Below are 18,794 nucleotides of genomic sequence, written 5' to 3'. Positions count from 1 at the left end.
TCATATACATATACTCATATGGCCTACTTCTTCATGCTATAATATACCTACCCTTGACATTTGCAGTGGTACCACAGCTCCAAGGCAAAATATATATTATTGAAACAAAGTAAAATAATTGGAAACATGGTTCATGTGTTATCATAGTTTATTTCAATCAAACTTTTTAATTACTAGGTATTCATTTAAACATCAAACTTTGTTAGCTTATGTTTGGTTGCAAATTACAATCTCAGCATATATCATATATGGGCTCTCATAAGTCATAACCACATGTACAATGTACTATAGCTCAAATGAATTTGATTTTGTTTTTGGTTCCTCAACTTGCACTATTCTAATATGAATTTTTGTTGCATTATTTAGCTTACAATTAGCTTCAAATGAAAATTTTGAGAGATATAAAAGTACAACAACATAAAGTCAAAAATTACGGAGCATCTTAAAATATGTAAGCTATCACGCTAATGCATGGAAGCTAGATCATAAAACTAAGACATAAGTATATTAATAAATTCTATTGGTCATAATTCAAGAACTCAAATGTTATGAGACTATTTAGAAAGTTCGTCAATCGTCAGCTTAGTTTGAACTTTGAAGCAGACGACAATTATATGAGTAATATATGACAGTTTGTTAAAAGGGAGACATCAAGGCTCTCATTATTTTCATGGGCGGCTCTAGGAACAGGTCAGGGGGTTCAAATGAACCCCCTGAGCTGGCCAAAAAAAGAAAAAAATTATATATAATTTTTTAATTTATTTTTTAACCCTCTTAAAATAAAATTTTGAACCCCCTAGACCTAAATTTTTTTAAAGCCTAGTTGAAATGAACTTGATTATGATTATCTTGACAATATTTTGGTCTAAAAAAAAAAAAAAAAACTCAATATCAAACCAATTTTTCCTAAAATATGGGAGAAATAGTAAGCCTAACAACAAAAGTATAAATTTATTCTTTTTAATTTTTTTTTAAAATAATTTAGATCTTAAAAATTTGAAATAAACTAATACATAAAAGTTTATTGTATTTAGATCTTGCTTGGAGTTTACTTAACAACAATAATTCATATGTTTATAGTATTTAAAAACAATAAATGATTTTCAAGATTTAATCTTAGCAACAATAATTAGTATCTTTATTATATTAATAAACTATTATAAAAAAAATCGTATTAATAAAAAATATACGTTAAACTTATAGTTTGTCTTATATGAGAAACGCTATCTTTATTATACTTTCACAACAAATCTTAAGTAACAGATGTTATTGGTTGTTACTGATGGAAAAAAAATAATTTCAGTAGTGAGTTTAAATTAAAACTAATAACAAATTATCATCTAAAATTGTTAGAAAAGTGTTATGAAAATTTTGTAAATATAGCACTTTGTAATAAAGAAATCACGTAGATTGTAAAATTCATTTTTTACCCAAAATGCATCTTCTTATTGACCCCCTAAAAATATATTTGGAGCCGCCACTGATTATTTTCCATGAAAATGGAGCTTTTGGTTTTGGCTTATTATCAATTGTCCTTTCTAGCAAGTATCAGCCTTATAAAAATGTATGAATATGAATATATATTAAAAGAGTTGTTGCAGCTTTGGCTTCATACATGTAGGATTGCCCTCTTTAGAAGTTTAGCCTTGTCAGCATTTTATCAGCATGACAATCATGTAACCATCATACATTGCATGGTTTCTAGTTTCTAAGCTTGTAGCTCCAAGTGTACAGAGAATAGCAATCTTAAGACCTGGAGCCTTTGTATTTATATAAAACATTAGAATAGCAATCTTAAGACCTGAAGCCTTTGTATTTATATAAAACATTACGTTTGGTAGGAGATTTTTAGTATTGTTGTTTAAAATGATATAAAAATTGTGGTTTAAAAAGTGTTGTGAAAACACGTGTATATAGTATTCATAAAGCAAAAAATGTATTTGGTACCATATTTCAAATAACATGTTTCATTGTGTGAAAAATTGTGTGTTTGATGTGTGTGTATTTTTTTTTTTTTAAAGCTGACAAGTGGGCCCCTTGGTTGAATTGAAAAATGAAGTTTTATGTGTTGTCTAATTAAGTGGACCCTATATTTTTCAAAATATTTCCAAAAGTGTCATTGAGCAACCAGTGTTTATATACCTTAAAATGAGTAACGTAACTCAAACACTTAAAAAAAAACCCTTATCAAACACGTTATTTTTTTTTAGAACCACAATTTTCAGTGTTTAAACACTGGAAACTGTTGTTTGGAATCACATACCAAACAGGACCTAATTGAGGCAGTTATAGCACTCATTAGGTTGTAGACCAAGAATGTTTTTGTTTTTGTTTTCCCTCATTCTTGTACTCATCTTATCCAACTCCAAAATATAAGTTTAGGTAATAAAAATAAAAATAAAAACAATTGAAGATTTTCATTCTTTTTATAATCAATATAATATTCTTTAATTTAAAATTACTTACCCATATTTCTCCCTGTTCTATTTTTCTAATCATAAAACTGGAAAATTTAGATCAATAAAAAAAGAGAAGTTTGCCTTAAACCGTTGAGGAACTCCTATGTTATGGAATTTAAATTCAATTAGAACTTATGTGAGGACAAAATTTGAATTGGCACCATTATTCATTGATGTTACATAAAGTATGTACTATTTTTGCTTTTTGTGGACATAAAGCATATACTAGGCCAATGCTTTTCCTCATAGCAATCTTAAAATCGCCATTGTAAAGCGACATATATAGTGCACAAAACTTGGCTCAGAAATAAAGTCATTTGCCACTACTATAACACCAGCAACATCATTTCCCAAAGTGATGTATTAACAGTTTGATCCCTCAAACGTAAAAAATGAGTTGTAGGAAGTCAACTTGAGTTTGGACATAAGGTCACACAATCGAATTATTGGATAAGATTTGGTGAAGATATCGTCTAGTTGATCATGAGAAGGTTTGAATTGTGAATGTAACATACTCTAAAATATAATAATTAGTCAATCTCTTTATGTTTAATTCGCTCGTGAAAAATGTCATTGTGTGCAACATGTATTGCATTTAGATTATCGGAGTAGACATGAGTGATAAAAGAGCAATTATGCTTCTATATTGGACCGTACAGCCATAGTCTGCTTCTTATTATGCGCCATGAGATTAATGAATCACCTAACACAAAACATAAGCTGGTAGTTGAGTAACGATCAATAGGATCTTTTGCCCACATCGCATTTGTGTAAGCACGTACGTAATACAAGTGATGAATCTGTTTATAGCTTATTATTGTGAATATTGTTAATAGTCAGTGACAAAAGTGATTTAACTCTATAAGTTTGTTTGGTTGGGTAGATTTTATGGGATGGAAAAGAGGGGAGAAAAAAGGGGGAAGAATTATTTTTAGGGGTGTTTGATTGGGTGGATTTTAAGAGAGAAAACTAGTGAGATCCTAGCGTTTTCTCTTTGGACTTGTCAAAATGTTATCTCCTCAATTTGAAGAGAAAAGGGGAAGCAGAAAAGTCTAGTCCTTGTACCTGTACAATATTATCTCCCTATTTTCTATCATTTCACTTTTTCACATTTCCAACCTAAAAAGACCATAGCTTTCTCAAAGGAGACCAAAATAATTCAAGTTTTGAGTTTAAGCCCATATATGAACAAAGTACACGGTAAAATGCGCTTCTAGTGTAAGCTTGGACTAATATGGGCTTGTTAATGGAGACACTTCATGGATTCAGAAGAAAAGAAGAACTTCGTGTATTGGGCCTTTGCCCCCTAGTAATCAGTAACAGAAATGATCTGATTTATTGGGCCTTCTCTTTCTTGCTTACTTGCTCAATTGCAGATGCAACTCTTGGACTTTTAACTACAATTGGCAATTGGCAATGCGCTTCTAGTTTAAGCTTGGACTAATATGGGCTTGTTAACGGAGACACTAAAAGAAGAACTTCATGTATTTGGGCTTTGGCCCCTAATAGAAATGATCTGATTCATCTAGAGACCAAAAAAGTCGTAATATTGGGCCGTCTCTTTCTTTCTTTTTTTTTGAGAATAAACGGCAGGGGCCTTCTCTTTCTTGGTTATTTGCTCGATTGTCCATGACTTACTTCCTACGCAAGGTATATTATGCACGCATACTTTAACGATGATTTAAAAAAAAAAAAAAAACAAAATTATTTTAAAAGGGCATTTAATTCGTAGCACCCATATGCTCTTAATGTATTGTACATTACTTTAATATCACATATAAGATATTTGGTTCATTTAATTTTCTTTTAACATTATTGTAATTTAAAATTACAAAATATATCGTACCACCTTCATAAATGAAATTAACAAATCACGCCAACCAAACTAGGGAACCATATGATGTGACAGAATTATATGTTCCTTACGCTGAAAGCTACAAGTTGCTAGTCTCTTTGTCGGTTGAGGTCGGCTGAGTCCGTGTCTCATGGGCTTAACTTAATTGCTAAAAGCAATTGCATGATAATAATTAGATGTGGATATGGTGGTGCGTTTTAAAATATCTCCGGAGGGAAGGGGGATTGATAAGTTTTTTTTTTTTTTTTTTTTTTTTTGAGAGAAAGGGGGTTGATAAGTTAAACAATTGAGTTGAGAAAATTGATTTACTTTATTGTTCAATATTTTTGGTTTAAAATTATGAGAAAAAATATAAAATTATAGGTATAATATCGAATCCAAATTTGTATAAGGAAAATTATTATTTTTAAATATTATATACTTATCAAACCATCACAAATAAACTTTTGCAAAAAAAAAAAAAAAAAAAACTCCCTTTTAATAATAACTTATCTCTCTTCTTTTTTTAACTTAATATCATTCCTTAGAATTAACTCTTTTCAAAATAATATTTCATGCTCAAACCATCACTTTCCCAATTAATTTTTTTTCGTAAATTCTAAACTAGTGGCTTGTTTTCCAGTTTGAAAAGCTAAGACATAAGTAAAATGATTTTTAAGTCACTTTGATGGTTGCAATTAAATGTGTTTGGATACATTTTATAAGTTAGTTTTTTACTTTTTTTTTACTTCTATATACAGTTTTTTAAATATATTTTTTAGTGCAAATATACCTTAGCATGCTTTTAACAAAACGTCAAATAAACTGTTCCCAAACGAATAAATCTCGTGACTTTTGTAATTTAATTGACATTTTTTTTCTAACAAAAATGTTCAAGCTTATTTTTTATTTTTCTCCGACTACTAAATTATCCAAAAAAAAAATAGATCAGTTTTCTATAAAATATTTTCCATTAAAAAAAAAAAAGAGGACTTTTCTCTAGTTTCTAAAGCGGTGGAGTTTCTGTTGAGAGCCTCTAATTTCATTGACTCCTTCACTTCCGAAATTCGGTTACACGCTTTTCCACCATTTCTAACTCTCTCTCACACTCACACACCATCATCATCAACAACAATGGAGATCCGCGAATCGATCAGCAACCAAACCGACGTAGCTTTAGGAATCTCGAAGCACCTACTGTTAACCGAAGGCAAGGACTCGAACCTAGTGTTCTCTCCCCTCTCGATCCACGTCGTGCTGAGCTTAGTCGCTGCTGGTTCAAAGGGTTCCACGCTCGATCAATTCCTCTCTTTCCTCAAATCCAAGTCCGTCGACCACATCAACTCCTTTGCTTCTCAGTACGTTGCTGTGGTTTTCGCTGATGCAAGTCCCTCTGGTGGGCCTCGCTTGTCTTTCGCCAACGGGGTTTGGCTCGACAAGTCTTTCTCTCTCAAGCCTTCTTTCAAACAGGTTGTGGACACTAACTATAAGGCCGCTTTGGACCAAGTTGATTTTCAAACCAAGGTTAGCTCGTTCAACCCAACTCTTGCTTTAAGTTTGTACGTATTGCCTTTTTGTTAGCTCTGTTTTTGTTGTTGTTAAATGCTGTTTGAATTGGTAGATTTTGATTCTCAACCCAACTCTTGCTTTAAGTTTGTACTAGGTTTTTTAGGGTATTGCATTGTTTGTGAAATGGGTTTCTTTTTGTTAGCTCTGTTTTTGTTGTTGTTAAATGCTGTTTGAATTGGTAGATTTTGATACTCAATTTTATATATAGTAGGCAAGTTGATTGAGTAATAGAGAAAAATGTAACCCTACTCTTGCTTTAAGTTTTTATACTAGTTTTTAAGGCTCTTGTATTGTATGTGAAATGGGTTACTTTTGTTAGCTCTATTTTGGTGCTCAATGGTTTAGAGGAAAAAACATAAGTGGTCCCTAGTCTATTCTAGGGGAGATTTTGATGTTGTGCCTTGGAACAATTTGGGTGATTTTAATTACCTGGTGGTCCTCTATTTGGTTCTCATTGTAATGAGATGGAATTACATTGGTTAGAGGTTTTTGATTTAAAATGGTGCACTTGCTTTGCCTTGCTTTTGTTTCACCAAAGAGGGACATACGCATTTTTCATTGTCAGTCATGTACTCATGTCTGTAACTTCCAAATATCTTGGGCTTTGCTAGAATTCTGTCTTCTGAATAATTACTCTTGGGCCTATCTATAGGGTTTCAGTAGACTATGTGATGATGGAAATATATAAATGGGTAGAGGTTTTAGATGATAGCTTTTGGTTCCTTCTTATATGCATCCTCTGTATTAGGCCAATAAACTCTAGCTCATATGGCACTTCCCCCCCTTTAAAAAGCAAGGTGGAGGGTGAGGCTTTAGGTTCATGACCCAGCGAATGTGTAACTTACCAACCCAAAAAAACCATGTGTACTACGGTTGTGCCCCCTTTTAGTAGTTGGGAAAAGCATATAGTATAGTAGGGGGCGAATTCAGTTTTTTCTTGTAAAAGTTGCATCCACTGGGTTTAGCTACTACTATATCGATTCTGAAGGACAGTCTGAGGGAAAAATACGTATATTGGTTTGCCAGTGCACCCCCCACCCCTTCTTTCTTTTCTTTTCTTTTTTGGAAAATTTTACATTTTAATCCCTATACTTTGGGTAGGAATGGCAACGGGGCGGGTTTTTCTATGCCCAATGGTTTCAAAAGTATAGGAATGGCAACAGGTCGGTTTGGGGATGAATTTAAATTAAACCCAATGGTTTCAAAAGTTTTAAATTAAACTCTGAAGTTCAAGATTATTACAAATTTAAAACTATAGTTTCACATTGAACCATGGAGTTTTAAAATTGGATCAATTTAAACCTCCAATCAAACTTGAAAAGTCCAGGGTTTAAATTGATATAATTTTAAAAGTTCGGGATTTAATATGAAACGAATGGTCTTAACGGTTTAATCTGAAACTACCATGATAATATATGGTTTAAAATGTAATTACTATTTTATTTTTATATTTTCTTGCTTATATACTTAACATGTTCCACTTTGTTGCTTGCTCACCTTTTTTGTGCATGGTCACCAGTTTGTAATCTGCTGTGATCATTTGGTATTCTATGATTCTATCTCAGTATTAACCATGTGTTTCTGTTGTTAATTGATCATGCTAGAATGACTATAATTGTCTGGTTCTATTGAATGATCAATTTAGCTGATCAGGTGTCTGAAATGGAAATGAATTGGAATAAAAAACTTATACATAATTCAAGCTTGGATTCATGTGTACATGTTTGTATTTCAAATTATAAGTTTTAGCTACAGTACTGCTTTTTGGTGGTTGTAAATTACTATGCTGGCTGAGGTCTTCATCAGAAGCCTATGCAATGAAGACTGGAGTATTTTACTAAACATCTGTTTGGGTTTTCATTTTCCTAATGCTAAGATTCAGAATCCTGCAAATGCTTTTGGTTTCCTTTACTAGAATATGTGCTTCATTCCAACTTAAGCCTAGACAAATCTCTGGATCCTTCTGCTTATATATTTGACTGACCCTGCAAACACAGTGAGTTGCAACATGATATGTTTTCAATGATTCTTTTAAGTGAGGTTGAACATCTAATGGAAACTGAATAATTTTTTATGTTTGAATTTTTTTTTAATATTATTTTCTTCATTAGGAATATATTGAAGTAAATTCTCCATACTTAAGAAATGCTTAAAGGATATAGTTTACTTGAATGTATTTGTTTATCTTTATGTGCGCCAAATGCCATACAGAAACAGTTAACTATTTGTGCAGTGCACCTTACGTGATGGATTTATTCAATTTCCAAGTTGAAGTGTCTCTTAGTTGGTAATGCTACGTGTTTTATTTAATTATCATGTTCACAGTATTTACCAGCTAGTTCTTTAGCACTGATCTACTAAATATGCTAATAGTATAATGTTTAATTTTGAAGGCTGCTGAAGTGACAAGCACAGTGAATTCATGGGCTGAAAAGGAGACTAGTGGCCTCATTAAAGAAGTGCTTCCTTCTGGGTCAGTTGACAGCACAACCAGACTAATCTTTGCTAATGCGCTATACTTCAAAGGAGCTTGGGATGAGAAGTTTGATGCATCGGCAACAAAAGAATCTGATTTCCACCTTCTTAATGGGAGCTCAGTTCAGGTTCCCTTCATGACTAGCAAGAAGAAGCAGGTTGTTGGTGCCTATGATGGTTTCAAAGTCCTTGGACTTCCTTATAAACAAGGTGAGGATAAGCGCAGATTTTCCATGTATTTCTTTCTTCCAGACGCAAAAGATGGGTTGCCAGCTCTGGTAGAGAAAGTTGGTTCTGAGTCTAGGTTCTTGGATCGCCATCTTCCAGAACAAAAGGCAGAAGTGGGTGACTTCAGGATCCCAAAGTTTAAGATATCTTTTGGGTTTGAAGCTTCCAAACTTCTGAAGGAACTAGGACTGGTGTTGCCTTTCTCTGGTGAAGCAGATTTGACAGAAATGGTCGACTCACTTGTGGGTCAGAACCTATATGTTTCAAGCATATTCCATAAATCCTTCATAGAGGTTAATGAAGAAGGCACAGAAGCTGCAGCTGCTTCTGCCGCTGTCATAGCATTGAGAGGCCTCCCACCCCCTAAGATGGACTTTGTGGCTGACCACCCATTTTTGTTCCTGATCAGAGAAGACTTGACTGGAACAGTGCTGTTCATTGGACATGTGCTCAATCCTCTTGCAAACTGAATGAATCCGCCATGCCGGAGAAGACATGTAAGTCGATGAAACCTAACAAACACGTGACCATCATAATTAATAATTGTATGGTTAATCTGCTGTAGTTAGCTATTATCATCAGATGTATTGCTGCTTCTCTTCTTCTCTCTCTCTCTTTTTTTTTTGGGGGGGTTCTTTTTCTTCTCTGTTTATTGGCTTGTGAGTGAAATGTAAGCTACTAAGCTGTATGGTTATGAAAGCTACTAAGCTCTATGTTAAAGGTCTGGAAATTACAATTCTGGATCAGATTAAAATGATGTTAAATTTTAGGCAATGCGATATTAAAAAATAATAGAGAAAAAAAAAAAAATCTAACCCAATCTGCTAGGCTACGTGATCTTTTTCAGATTTCTGGTTCAGTTGGACAGAAATATTGAGAAGAATTTGAACCGGTTTTTAATTTAAATAGTGTGAATAACTTGTGAAGAAGACAATTTATTTTAGCAAAATAAATTTATTTATAGATTTAAGCCTTACTAATCTGGGGATTTGATATGATTTGGAATTGGAAGTAAAGTACTATTTTAAATCAATTTGACAAATGTTTTTGTTGGAACAAAATCTTCAATGTTCACATTTATAATTTGTTATTAAAATTCATAACCATCTATTTATACTAGTAATGGTTACTCAAATCACTTGATTTTTAATTTCCCAGAATTAAATATAATCAAAATCCATGAGGAGGTATGGGAGGATTTCTGCATGTGTTTAGCATAAAGTAAAGAAAAAATAAAATAAAACCAAATAAATTAAGCATAAACTTTAAAAATAAAAAAAATCAACAAGAATTCGAACTTCTGTTTGATGTGCGCCTGATCGTTATGTTTATAGGAGTATTTGAGTACAGTCTATATTTAAACCTTTAATTTAAACTACCACAAGCCACTGCCAATGCGTGACAAGTGACAAACAGGGCAGAAGAGTCGAAAGAGGAAAACTTATTCAATAATTTGAATTTGGAACTGCCGAATACCGATTCCTTCTCTCACATTAATGATTTTCCTTCTATTATGTGAGAAGTGAGAGTATTGCTCTCAAAATATTGAACAATTATTCATGAAGGAGACACACACTCAACATTTGAACAACGAGAGGTATCTGAAATATGTGCTTTATTACATGACAAACATGTAGTAATGAGTAAGAAGGTAGTTATAATAATTTAAGATTTATATATTAGAGTGATTTGGATCTTATTGGACAACCTCCCCAAAGATCAAGAAAAGTTCAACAACGCATCCTAAAAACTGTCCAAAAAATTGAGGTTATGAAGGCATGTGTCCAACGAGATCTGACCATAACTATCAGAACTTTAAAGCATAAATAAAAACATCACTTAACTAGAAATAATACAAACACTGTTCAACTCCATATAAAATAAAATAATCCTGTTTGTTTTCTTTGTAATCTCCATTTAGTTAAATTTAAGCTCACTCTCGAAGTGTACCTGAGTATCTCAAATTCGTTAATGCAAGTAAATTTAATTTTACTAGTTGCAATATTACGTAATGCATGAAAAAATGTAATATGATATATATATATATATATATTATATAATTATAATATTATTTTATATAAATGAAAAAAGATATTATTAAAATTACTTTTTTTTTTCAATTGCCTAATTGGAACATATCCAATAGTATTAAAAAAATAAAATTTTAAGCCTAAAACTAAAAAGATAACCAACAAAAATAATCAAATTAAGGCCTTATTAGTTCAAAATGGATCGGACCAGATAGACTAAATTGACTGAAAGAACTGAAATGGACAAAATAAGACTGATTGAACTAAAATGTTATACTAATATAGCTCAAAAGGAACGTAATAATAATAAATACTACGCTTCAATTTTCAACTTTTAGATATTATATATAGATTTCATCTAAATATTATTTTATCAAGTTAGCTTGATTTGTCCATTAGTTATGATTCATTTAAAGTCACACCTGCTGCATGGCAATAGAATCAGAACAAAATTATTCTATCAAGTAAACATATATATATATATATATTTATATTTATATATATAAAATTTGAATTGGATCTGTCCATGCATTTCAGCTTTTCACGATAATGCTGCAAAGTGCAAACAATAAAAAAAAAGAAGGCAGTGCAGAAAAGCTCTTAAACGAAGTTCTGGGTTGACAATTAATTAATAATAATGATGACTTATGGTTTGTACAATTTCACTTATGCATCACGTGTTTCTGATCTCGGATTCCGGCACTTCATTTTTTAAGGTTAACTTACATGATACATCTATGAAACAAATCTTGGACCAAAAAAAAAAAAAACTTCGGTAAAGAACATCAATTAATCCAAATAATGAATGAAATATACAAATACAGGACTTATAAAAACAAAGTCTCTTGTTGTAGAATAGGATACCTAGATTCCATCATTGCCTATACCAAAAGCCTATACCAAAAATAAATCAAAATTTTACTCTATTAAGCATGCGTTTGGATAACGCGTTTTACAACGTAAGGCATTATACACGCGTTTTAAGCGTGGGACCCACGAAATTATTGCAAACAAATGAAGAAAAACACAGACCCACGGCACAATGTGAACAGTGTTTTGCCATTTAAAAAATATTTTGTTACAGTGTTTTCAATTTTCAACAATATAAGCGATATTCAAACAAACCTTAAGTGTCTGTTTGGCATAATTAATTTTGTCAATTTATTTTACTATTCAGTTTATTTTTTATACTATTTATGGGTCCCACTGCACTTTTTGATACTATTCATAGGCCTCATTATATTATTTCAAGTAACTTTTATTTTTATCAACAGTACTTTCAGAAAAAAAAATTCAGTTTTAACAAAATAAACGGATCCTCAATAAGCCCTAATAAAGGATAATCATCTAGAACAGTCATAATAGGTTAAAACCTCTCCTCTAAAAATAATAATAATTAATAAAATAACGAATGAAAAGTAAACAAACAAACAAAATCGTACAAACAAACAAACAAATAATTAATAAAATAATGCAACCCTTTTAATACTTAAACTTACCTATCTGCTTTCCCAAAAAAAAAAAAAAAAAAAAAGAGCTTATCTATCTAATTTTAGTAATTAAGGTGGTAAATAATAATAAAATAATGAATGAAAGGTTGGTAACAACTAACAAGGTGCCAAAGTCTGTGTTTTCAAATTTGTGTAAATCGCAATCATGTCCAAAACAACCAACCTGTTGAAGTAGATTATTTTATTTCTTTCATTTGATAATAATAAGGTTATTTTATTTTATTAGTTTTTTTTTTTTTTCTTTTGCACCGTGTATCTTTAAGACTTTCAATTAGAGACTATTTATTGTTTGCACTAGGTGGATCCATGAAAGGGTAAAGCGCTGGTCCAAGAAATTTTTTTCCAAAGTGCAGGTAACAAGACTTAAACTGGGAAGCACTTCCAATCGAACTCAATACAAATACCTTAAAACCGAAAGTCCAACTAACTTGACCAATCCAAGGTTTTATTTTATTAGTTACTACCAAGTAGTTAGTACTACTTATTGTTTTTATTTTTTTTATTTAAACGGAAATATTTAGGGATAGCCTTGTCAGTTGGTCCCACGCATCGCATGGCCATCACATGGCTGGCGCGAAATTTTAAAAAATAGTTTAACGGTTACTCAATTGCTTTGTCATATATCCTCTGCATTGCCACATATTAGACATTCAAACCTTTTTTTGCCCCAAAATTACAACTAAGACCACTGTTAACAATATTTACAAATTAAATTAGTGTTTGCTTATTTTCAATAGCTTGTTTTTAAAAAGTTAGGGAAAAAAAATTAAAACTTATATTATTTGCAATAAAATTGAGACAAAAAGTAATATGAAAGCTACAAATAATAGATAATTTAAATTAAAAGCGCTTATAATTTAAGTTCAACAATGATTTTGTTGAACAAAATGTTATTAAGATGAAATTATCTCGTGTAGTAGCTATGTGCATCTCGTCTCTCACTATTGTGAGTTTTATATCGTGTGTGGGTCCTAGTTTTAGTTCAACTCAAACACTCCAAAAATAAAGTGTTGGCTTTGCCATTGATCTTGGAGAATGCTCAAGGATGGAGAACTTTTAACTTTGCTTAAGGTTTTTTTTTTTTTTAGTTAAAGGTAATAGGTAAACAAAATTTGTAAGCTCCTGCTCTGATCTAGGTTAAGTTAAATACAAAAGTGATTGGTGTTTCTCTGGCGTTATCTGTGGACTTTACCTATTTAGTTGTAGAACTGGATGTTTATGCAAGTTTGATAGTGAAGCCAATAGATGTGTTGATATCTTGGCAGCCTTGGGTAGATTCCAAGTGGAGGACTTGTTGTTGTTTTCTTTGCCCCTTATATGGTTTGGGGGGTTTTGTTGTTTCTTGATAATTCTGATGATGTTAGTTCCTCCTGTCTTGTTCAAAAAAAGTTGATTGGTCAAATAATAAAAACAACCTATTAGACGTTATCAATTTTATGGCAAAAAGTTCGTTTTTCATACGTCTTGAAATCCCTTTCAATATATCTTCTAGCAAAATTTTCAAAATAATAATAATTTTTTTAATTGACATTGTTTTTGAAACTTTTCGAGAATTTAGATTTTTTTTTTTTTTTTTAAATGTATGTTAGAAACGTGATTTTAAATAGTGTTTTCAAAACAATATTTCGCTTAAAATTTGATTTAAATATTGAAATTGTATTTTAGAAACACGGTTTTAACTTTTTAAGTGCTTAAATCATGTTCCCAATACAACCCCCCTCCCCCACCCCTCTCCTTTTCTCTCCTTTTCCTTTCTGTCTTTTCTTATTTTCCATTTAATGGGTGGTGGGTTTTTATGTTATGCCTAATAAAGAATCCAAAGTTTTAGAGAAATCAGAAGACCAAAATCTACTTTGAAAGTAAGTTGAAATGTTTCTGTCATGCATCATCATCCTATGATATATTGATGTCGGTCATTGTTTAAAGTTTTGGTTTGGGATATTTAGTCATGTGTTCAAACCTTGAGAAACGTCTACGCGCGGTCCTCTTATTGCCTAGGCCCCTCAAAAACACTTATTTTTTTGTCAAACAGATATATGAATTATTATGATCAAAACCAAGATTTTTACAGCTGGGGCTTCATATACAGTAAAAGGAATGCAATTATATATAATTTAAAAGTTCATGAGTGCTTGGATAAACTTTTATGCCTTGATTTACCTTATCAGATAATGATCCTAAACTTGATTAGACAAGTTACATGGGATAAGATTTTTGAGATTAGGATATGATAAGACCTCTAAAGAACCAAATGAAGTGCTTTGAACCTTACGATATCTACTTTTCTGATTATCTTTATTTAATGGTTTCATTGCTGCAAAATAAAAAATAAAAAGATGTGTTGCATGAGCATGACATATTGATAATGTGGAAACTTTTTTTTTTTTTTTTTTTTTTTTGAGAAAGAATACCGTGACTTTTTTGATAATGGCACTCAGATATGGAAGACATCCATAGAGAGGCCCACCACCATGTATTGATAATGTGGAAACTTTGGGTATTCACTATTTAGCATCAAAAATAAATAAATAAATGTATGTATTTATGTATGTGTGGCTTCACTCTGATGCGTTCAACATAGAATTTGGTTTCTCTAAAGTGGATATTAAGTTATTAAATTCAATTCCTTACTAAAGTATGAAATCAAGCAATATCCCTGATTGATTGGTAATAGACATTTGCTGTTTTTAACAAGAAAAATTCTAAAATTGAGTAATATCCACATAATGAATTTCTCACATTTTAAGTTTCTGAATTTTTCAGTTAAAATGTTGAAATTGATGAAAATTGTTTCGAAAAATGGGCATTTATTTTTACCTATTATCAAAATCTATCAAATAGGTTGATTGTTTGATTCTATAGTTCAGCAGAGGGATCGAACTTGACCCCATGATTTAGGTGAGTAAAGTACAATTAACCCTTGAAATTCCATTATACCAAATATAAAATAAAAATTAATAGTAACCAATTTAAATTACATGGCACTATGTATAACCTTAAATTCTTGAATACTAAATCTTTTTTTTAAAGAAAATTGAATATTAAATCTTAAGTGTGAAATGAAGTATTTTCATTTTAAAGAAAATGAAGATCATTTTTTTTTTTCCTTTCATGCATTAACAAAGACTAATAAATGCACCTTTTATTTTTGGAGTGAGGACAAACAAGGCACAGGCATTTGTTATTGCTTTTTTTCCCCCTCAAGAGAAAGATAAACTTTGTTATCACTATTATTGTTAACATCTCTTTATTAGGAGAAGAGTGATGTTAGCAGTATTAGAGCATCCACTGAGTCTTACAAAATGCAAAAAATCCTTCATTTTACACATTTTGACCCAAAAAAACCCACATTAGTGGATGTAAAAATGTGCATAAATGCACAATTGCTACAGTAATCGTGCATATATGTACAGTTACTATAGCACTTGCATTTATTATTTTATTAATCTCTCTCTCTCTCTCTCTCTCTCTCTCTCTCTCTCTCTCTCTCTCTCTCCTTTTGGCTCCAACCCTCGCCGTCTATGTCACCGGCCTCACCATCCTCATCATCGGTGCCACTAGCTTCATCGGAACCCACGTCTCCATGGCCCTAAAGCAACGGGGTTTTTGGTCTCGACAACTTCAATAGGTCTTGAATGGGTCTGTTCGCCGTGGAGGAGGTGATGAACGAGTTGGTTGGGAAATTTGTCACAGTCATTCATGGTGGTTTGTGTGGTGGTGGTGGTGGAGGTGGGAGGATTTGAGAAAATTTTGTTCAATTTGTCTTAAATCTGAGTTGTTTGGTTTGTGAGAAAATCTAGGAAAGTGTTTGGTTCATGAGAAAATCTGAGAAAGTGAAAATGGAATGTTATTTGGATGTTTTGTGGTTATTTTATTATGAAATGGAGGATTGTAATTATTGTTTGGTTGATGAAAAAGTGAGAGAGAGGCGGATTGGGTCTATGAGAGAGAAAGGCGGTGAGGGAGAGATAGGTGATTGAATGGGTTTCGGATTGGGTCTGTGAGAGAGAGAGAGGCGGTGAGGGAGAAAATAATAAAAAATTGTAAAAGAATGAATATTTTATTGAATAAATGTGTAGAATAGATAAATTGATGTTAGTGTTTTGTAAAAATGGGTATGTAAAATAGAAAAAATAGCTTTTTTGTGCAAAATAGATGGAAAGTTTGCGTCCACTGATGTGAATGCTCTTATCCCGCATAAGTCTTACATGTCATTATTTAATAATAACAAAAAAAATTGAGATATTATTTATTATATTATTAAAGACTTAAAGTTACATAAATCATATTTATTATCATATCAATTAATATATAAGTCTTTTATATAAGAAGAATGGTAATAGTTTCACACATTCTCCTTTATGGAATATTAGGATTCATGAAATCGTACATTGATGGTCCATTTACACATTCACAATCTTAAAAATTGATTTCTTTATAATGAAAAATGACTCCAACCATTAGCATTAAGCTTTAAACCATCTTTATCAGCATAATCATTCCAAATATGTATTATAAAAAGTGTGATGGTTGATCACTAAAACAACGTTAAAAACTGTTAGTATGATGGTTGAGGCAAGACATTAGTATGAAATTCAATACTGTTCTATTCTGCAACATGACGGGAATGTAGGAGATAAATAAGTCCAGCACCATACAAATTTTCACTTTTTTATTTTTTAATAACTTATGAGGTCACATGTCATGATTAATGCACAATAAAAATTGTGTCAATTATAAAATATTGTAGAAGTAATGACTCCCAACTTGACAGCTCAATAACTTGTGAACAATGTTGTTCAAAGTATTATGATCTGTTTGGATACCACTTATTTTACTGAAAACTTATTACTGAAAACATTGTAATCAAATAATTTTTAAACTATGAATAGTACCATGAGACCTATGGCTGACCTGTTTATGCATATTTTTTGAAGTGTGGCTGGATGGTAAACAGTGCCGTGAGATCCAACCAAAAAACGCAAAACGTCTAATACTCCTTAGGCAAATGCATGCTTAGTTGTTTAGTTTTTCAAAGAAATTATTCCATATATTGGATATACTACACATTCCTCTTACATAAACATGAGTTTCATGTATCTAATCTACACCGTCCCAATTATCCAATTATTAAATTCAAAATAAAAAAGTGAAATTCATGTGTGGGGTCCACTTGTATGTATGGTATACTGCTTTATTCTTTTATTCCTTGACAAATAGAAATGTACACTGTACTGAGTCTAATGAATAATTTCGCCAATAATTTGGCTAGCTTTTGACCTAGAACTTAATAATTGTTTGCTAATAAAATAAGATTTGGACCATTGGCATTAAATTTTTAACCATCTTTAGCAATATCATTATGAGCACAATCTTCTAAATATGCACTAATAATCAACTTAAAGTCAGCTTTGGAGTATAACTTGCGTCACTCTCCCTTAAAAGTTACTATAATTTTTTAGTGGAGTTGTGGTGTACTTTTGTATTAGAACCTATTTCCCTCTCCTCTGTGTGTGTGTCTGTTTCTCAAAAAAAGAATGGGTAATAACTTTCTCAAAAAAAAGAATGGCTTTGGAGTATAACTTGCGCCACCCTCCTTTAAAAGTTACCATAGTTTTTGAATGAAGTTGTGGTGTGCCTTTGTGTTAGAATCTATTTCCCTCTCATCTGTGTATGTGTGTTTGTTTCTCAAAAAAAAATGGTAATTGTCTCATATTGCTTAAGAGAGTGTATTGTGTGTAGTATAACTTACCCCACCCTCTCTTAAAAGTTACTATGACTTTTGAGTGGAGTTATAATATGCCTTTGTGTTAGAGCCTCTTTCCCTCTCCCCTATGTGTGTGTGTGTGTGTGTGTGTTTGTTTCTCAAAAAAAAAAAAAGAATGGGTAATTGTCCCACATTGCTTAAGAGAGTATGTTGTGTGTAGTATAATTTTCCTCATCTTCCTTTAAAAGTTACCATGACTTTTGAGTGGAGTTGTGATGTGTCTTTGTGTTAAAACCACTTTCCCTCTCCCCTATGTGTGTGTTTGGTTCTCAAAGAAAAGTTAGCTTTGGATTAAGAAATGCTACCATGACTTTTGAGTGGAGTTGTGGTGTGCCTTTATATTAGAACTCATTTCTCTCTCCCCTTTGTACGAGTTTGTTTTTCAAAAAAAAAAAAGAAAAAGAAAAAAAAAAGGAAAGAAAAGAAGGTTAGCTTTGGATTAAGAAATGCATAAAAAGTATGACCACCCACTTTACTATGATGGTTTTTTTTTTTTTTTTGAGTACAAACATTACTACAAGTTTCTCAAAAAAGAAGAAGACATTACTACAAAATTCAATATTGTCTTTATATTCTAATTATAAAAAGGTTTATTGGTGGTAAATTACAATTGATATGAAACTGCTACCAAAAATTCAAAGGTCACATTAATATATATATATATATATATTTAAACTTGTTTTCAACTTGAAAAATGAAGAAAAAAAAGGGATCTCAAAATCACCCCATAGTTTTATACTTGTAATAAATTAGACCTTATACTTGTATTATTTTTTTTTTTTTTTGAGAAAGACTCGTATTAATTTAAACCATTGTTTTGTAACTATCAAATAATAAAAATGTACTTCCAGGATTTAAATCTCTCCTCTTCCATTATAACTACTGAATTACATTCAAAAAAAAAAAAAAACTATTGAATTA

General features: G+C 31.5%; 1 protein-coding gene across 1 annotated transcript; it reads left to right on the top strand.

Moving 5' to 3' along the window:
- The first annotated feature begins 5,285 nt into the window (after nucleotides 1-5,285).
- LOC115974242 (serpin-ZX) lies at nucleotides 5,286-9,322 on the top strand. Its single transcript, XM_031094505.1, has 2 exons — nucleotides 5,286-5,817; nucleotides 8,256-9,322. The coding sequence occupies exons 1-2, from the start codon at nucleotides 5,428-5,430 to the stop codon at nucleotides 9,033-9,035; spliced, it is 1,170 nt and encodes a 389-aa protein (XP_030950365.1). The 5' UTR covers nucleotides 5,286-5,427; the 3' UTR covers nucleotides 9,036-9,322.
- The last annotated feature ends 9,472 nt before the right edge of the window (nucleotides 9,323-18,794 follow it).

Source organism: Quercus lobata, chromosome 2 (assembly GCF_001633185.2).
Source record: "Quercus lobata isolate SW786 chromosome 2, ValleyOak3.0 Primary Assembly, whole genome shotgun sequence".
NCBI lineage: Eukaryota > Viridiplantae > Streptophyta > Magnoliopsida > Fagales > Fagaceae > Quercus > Quercus lobata.
The sequence above is the reverse complement of the archived record's forward strand: the minus strand, read 5'-3'. Positions and strand labels throughout refer to the sequence as shown.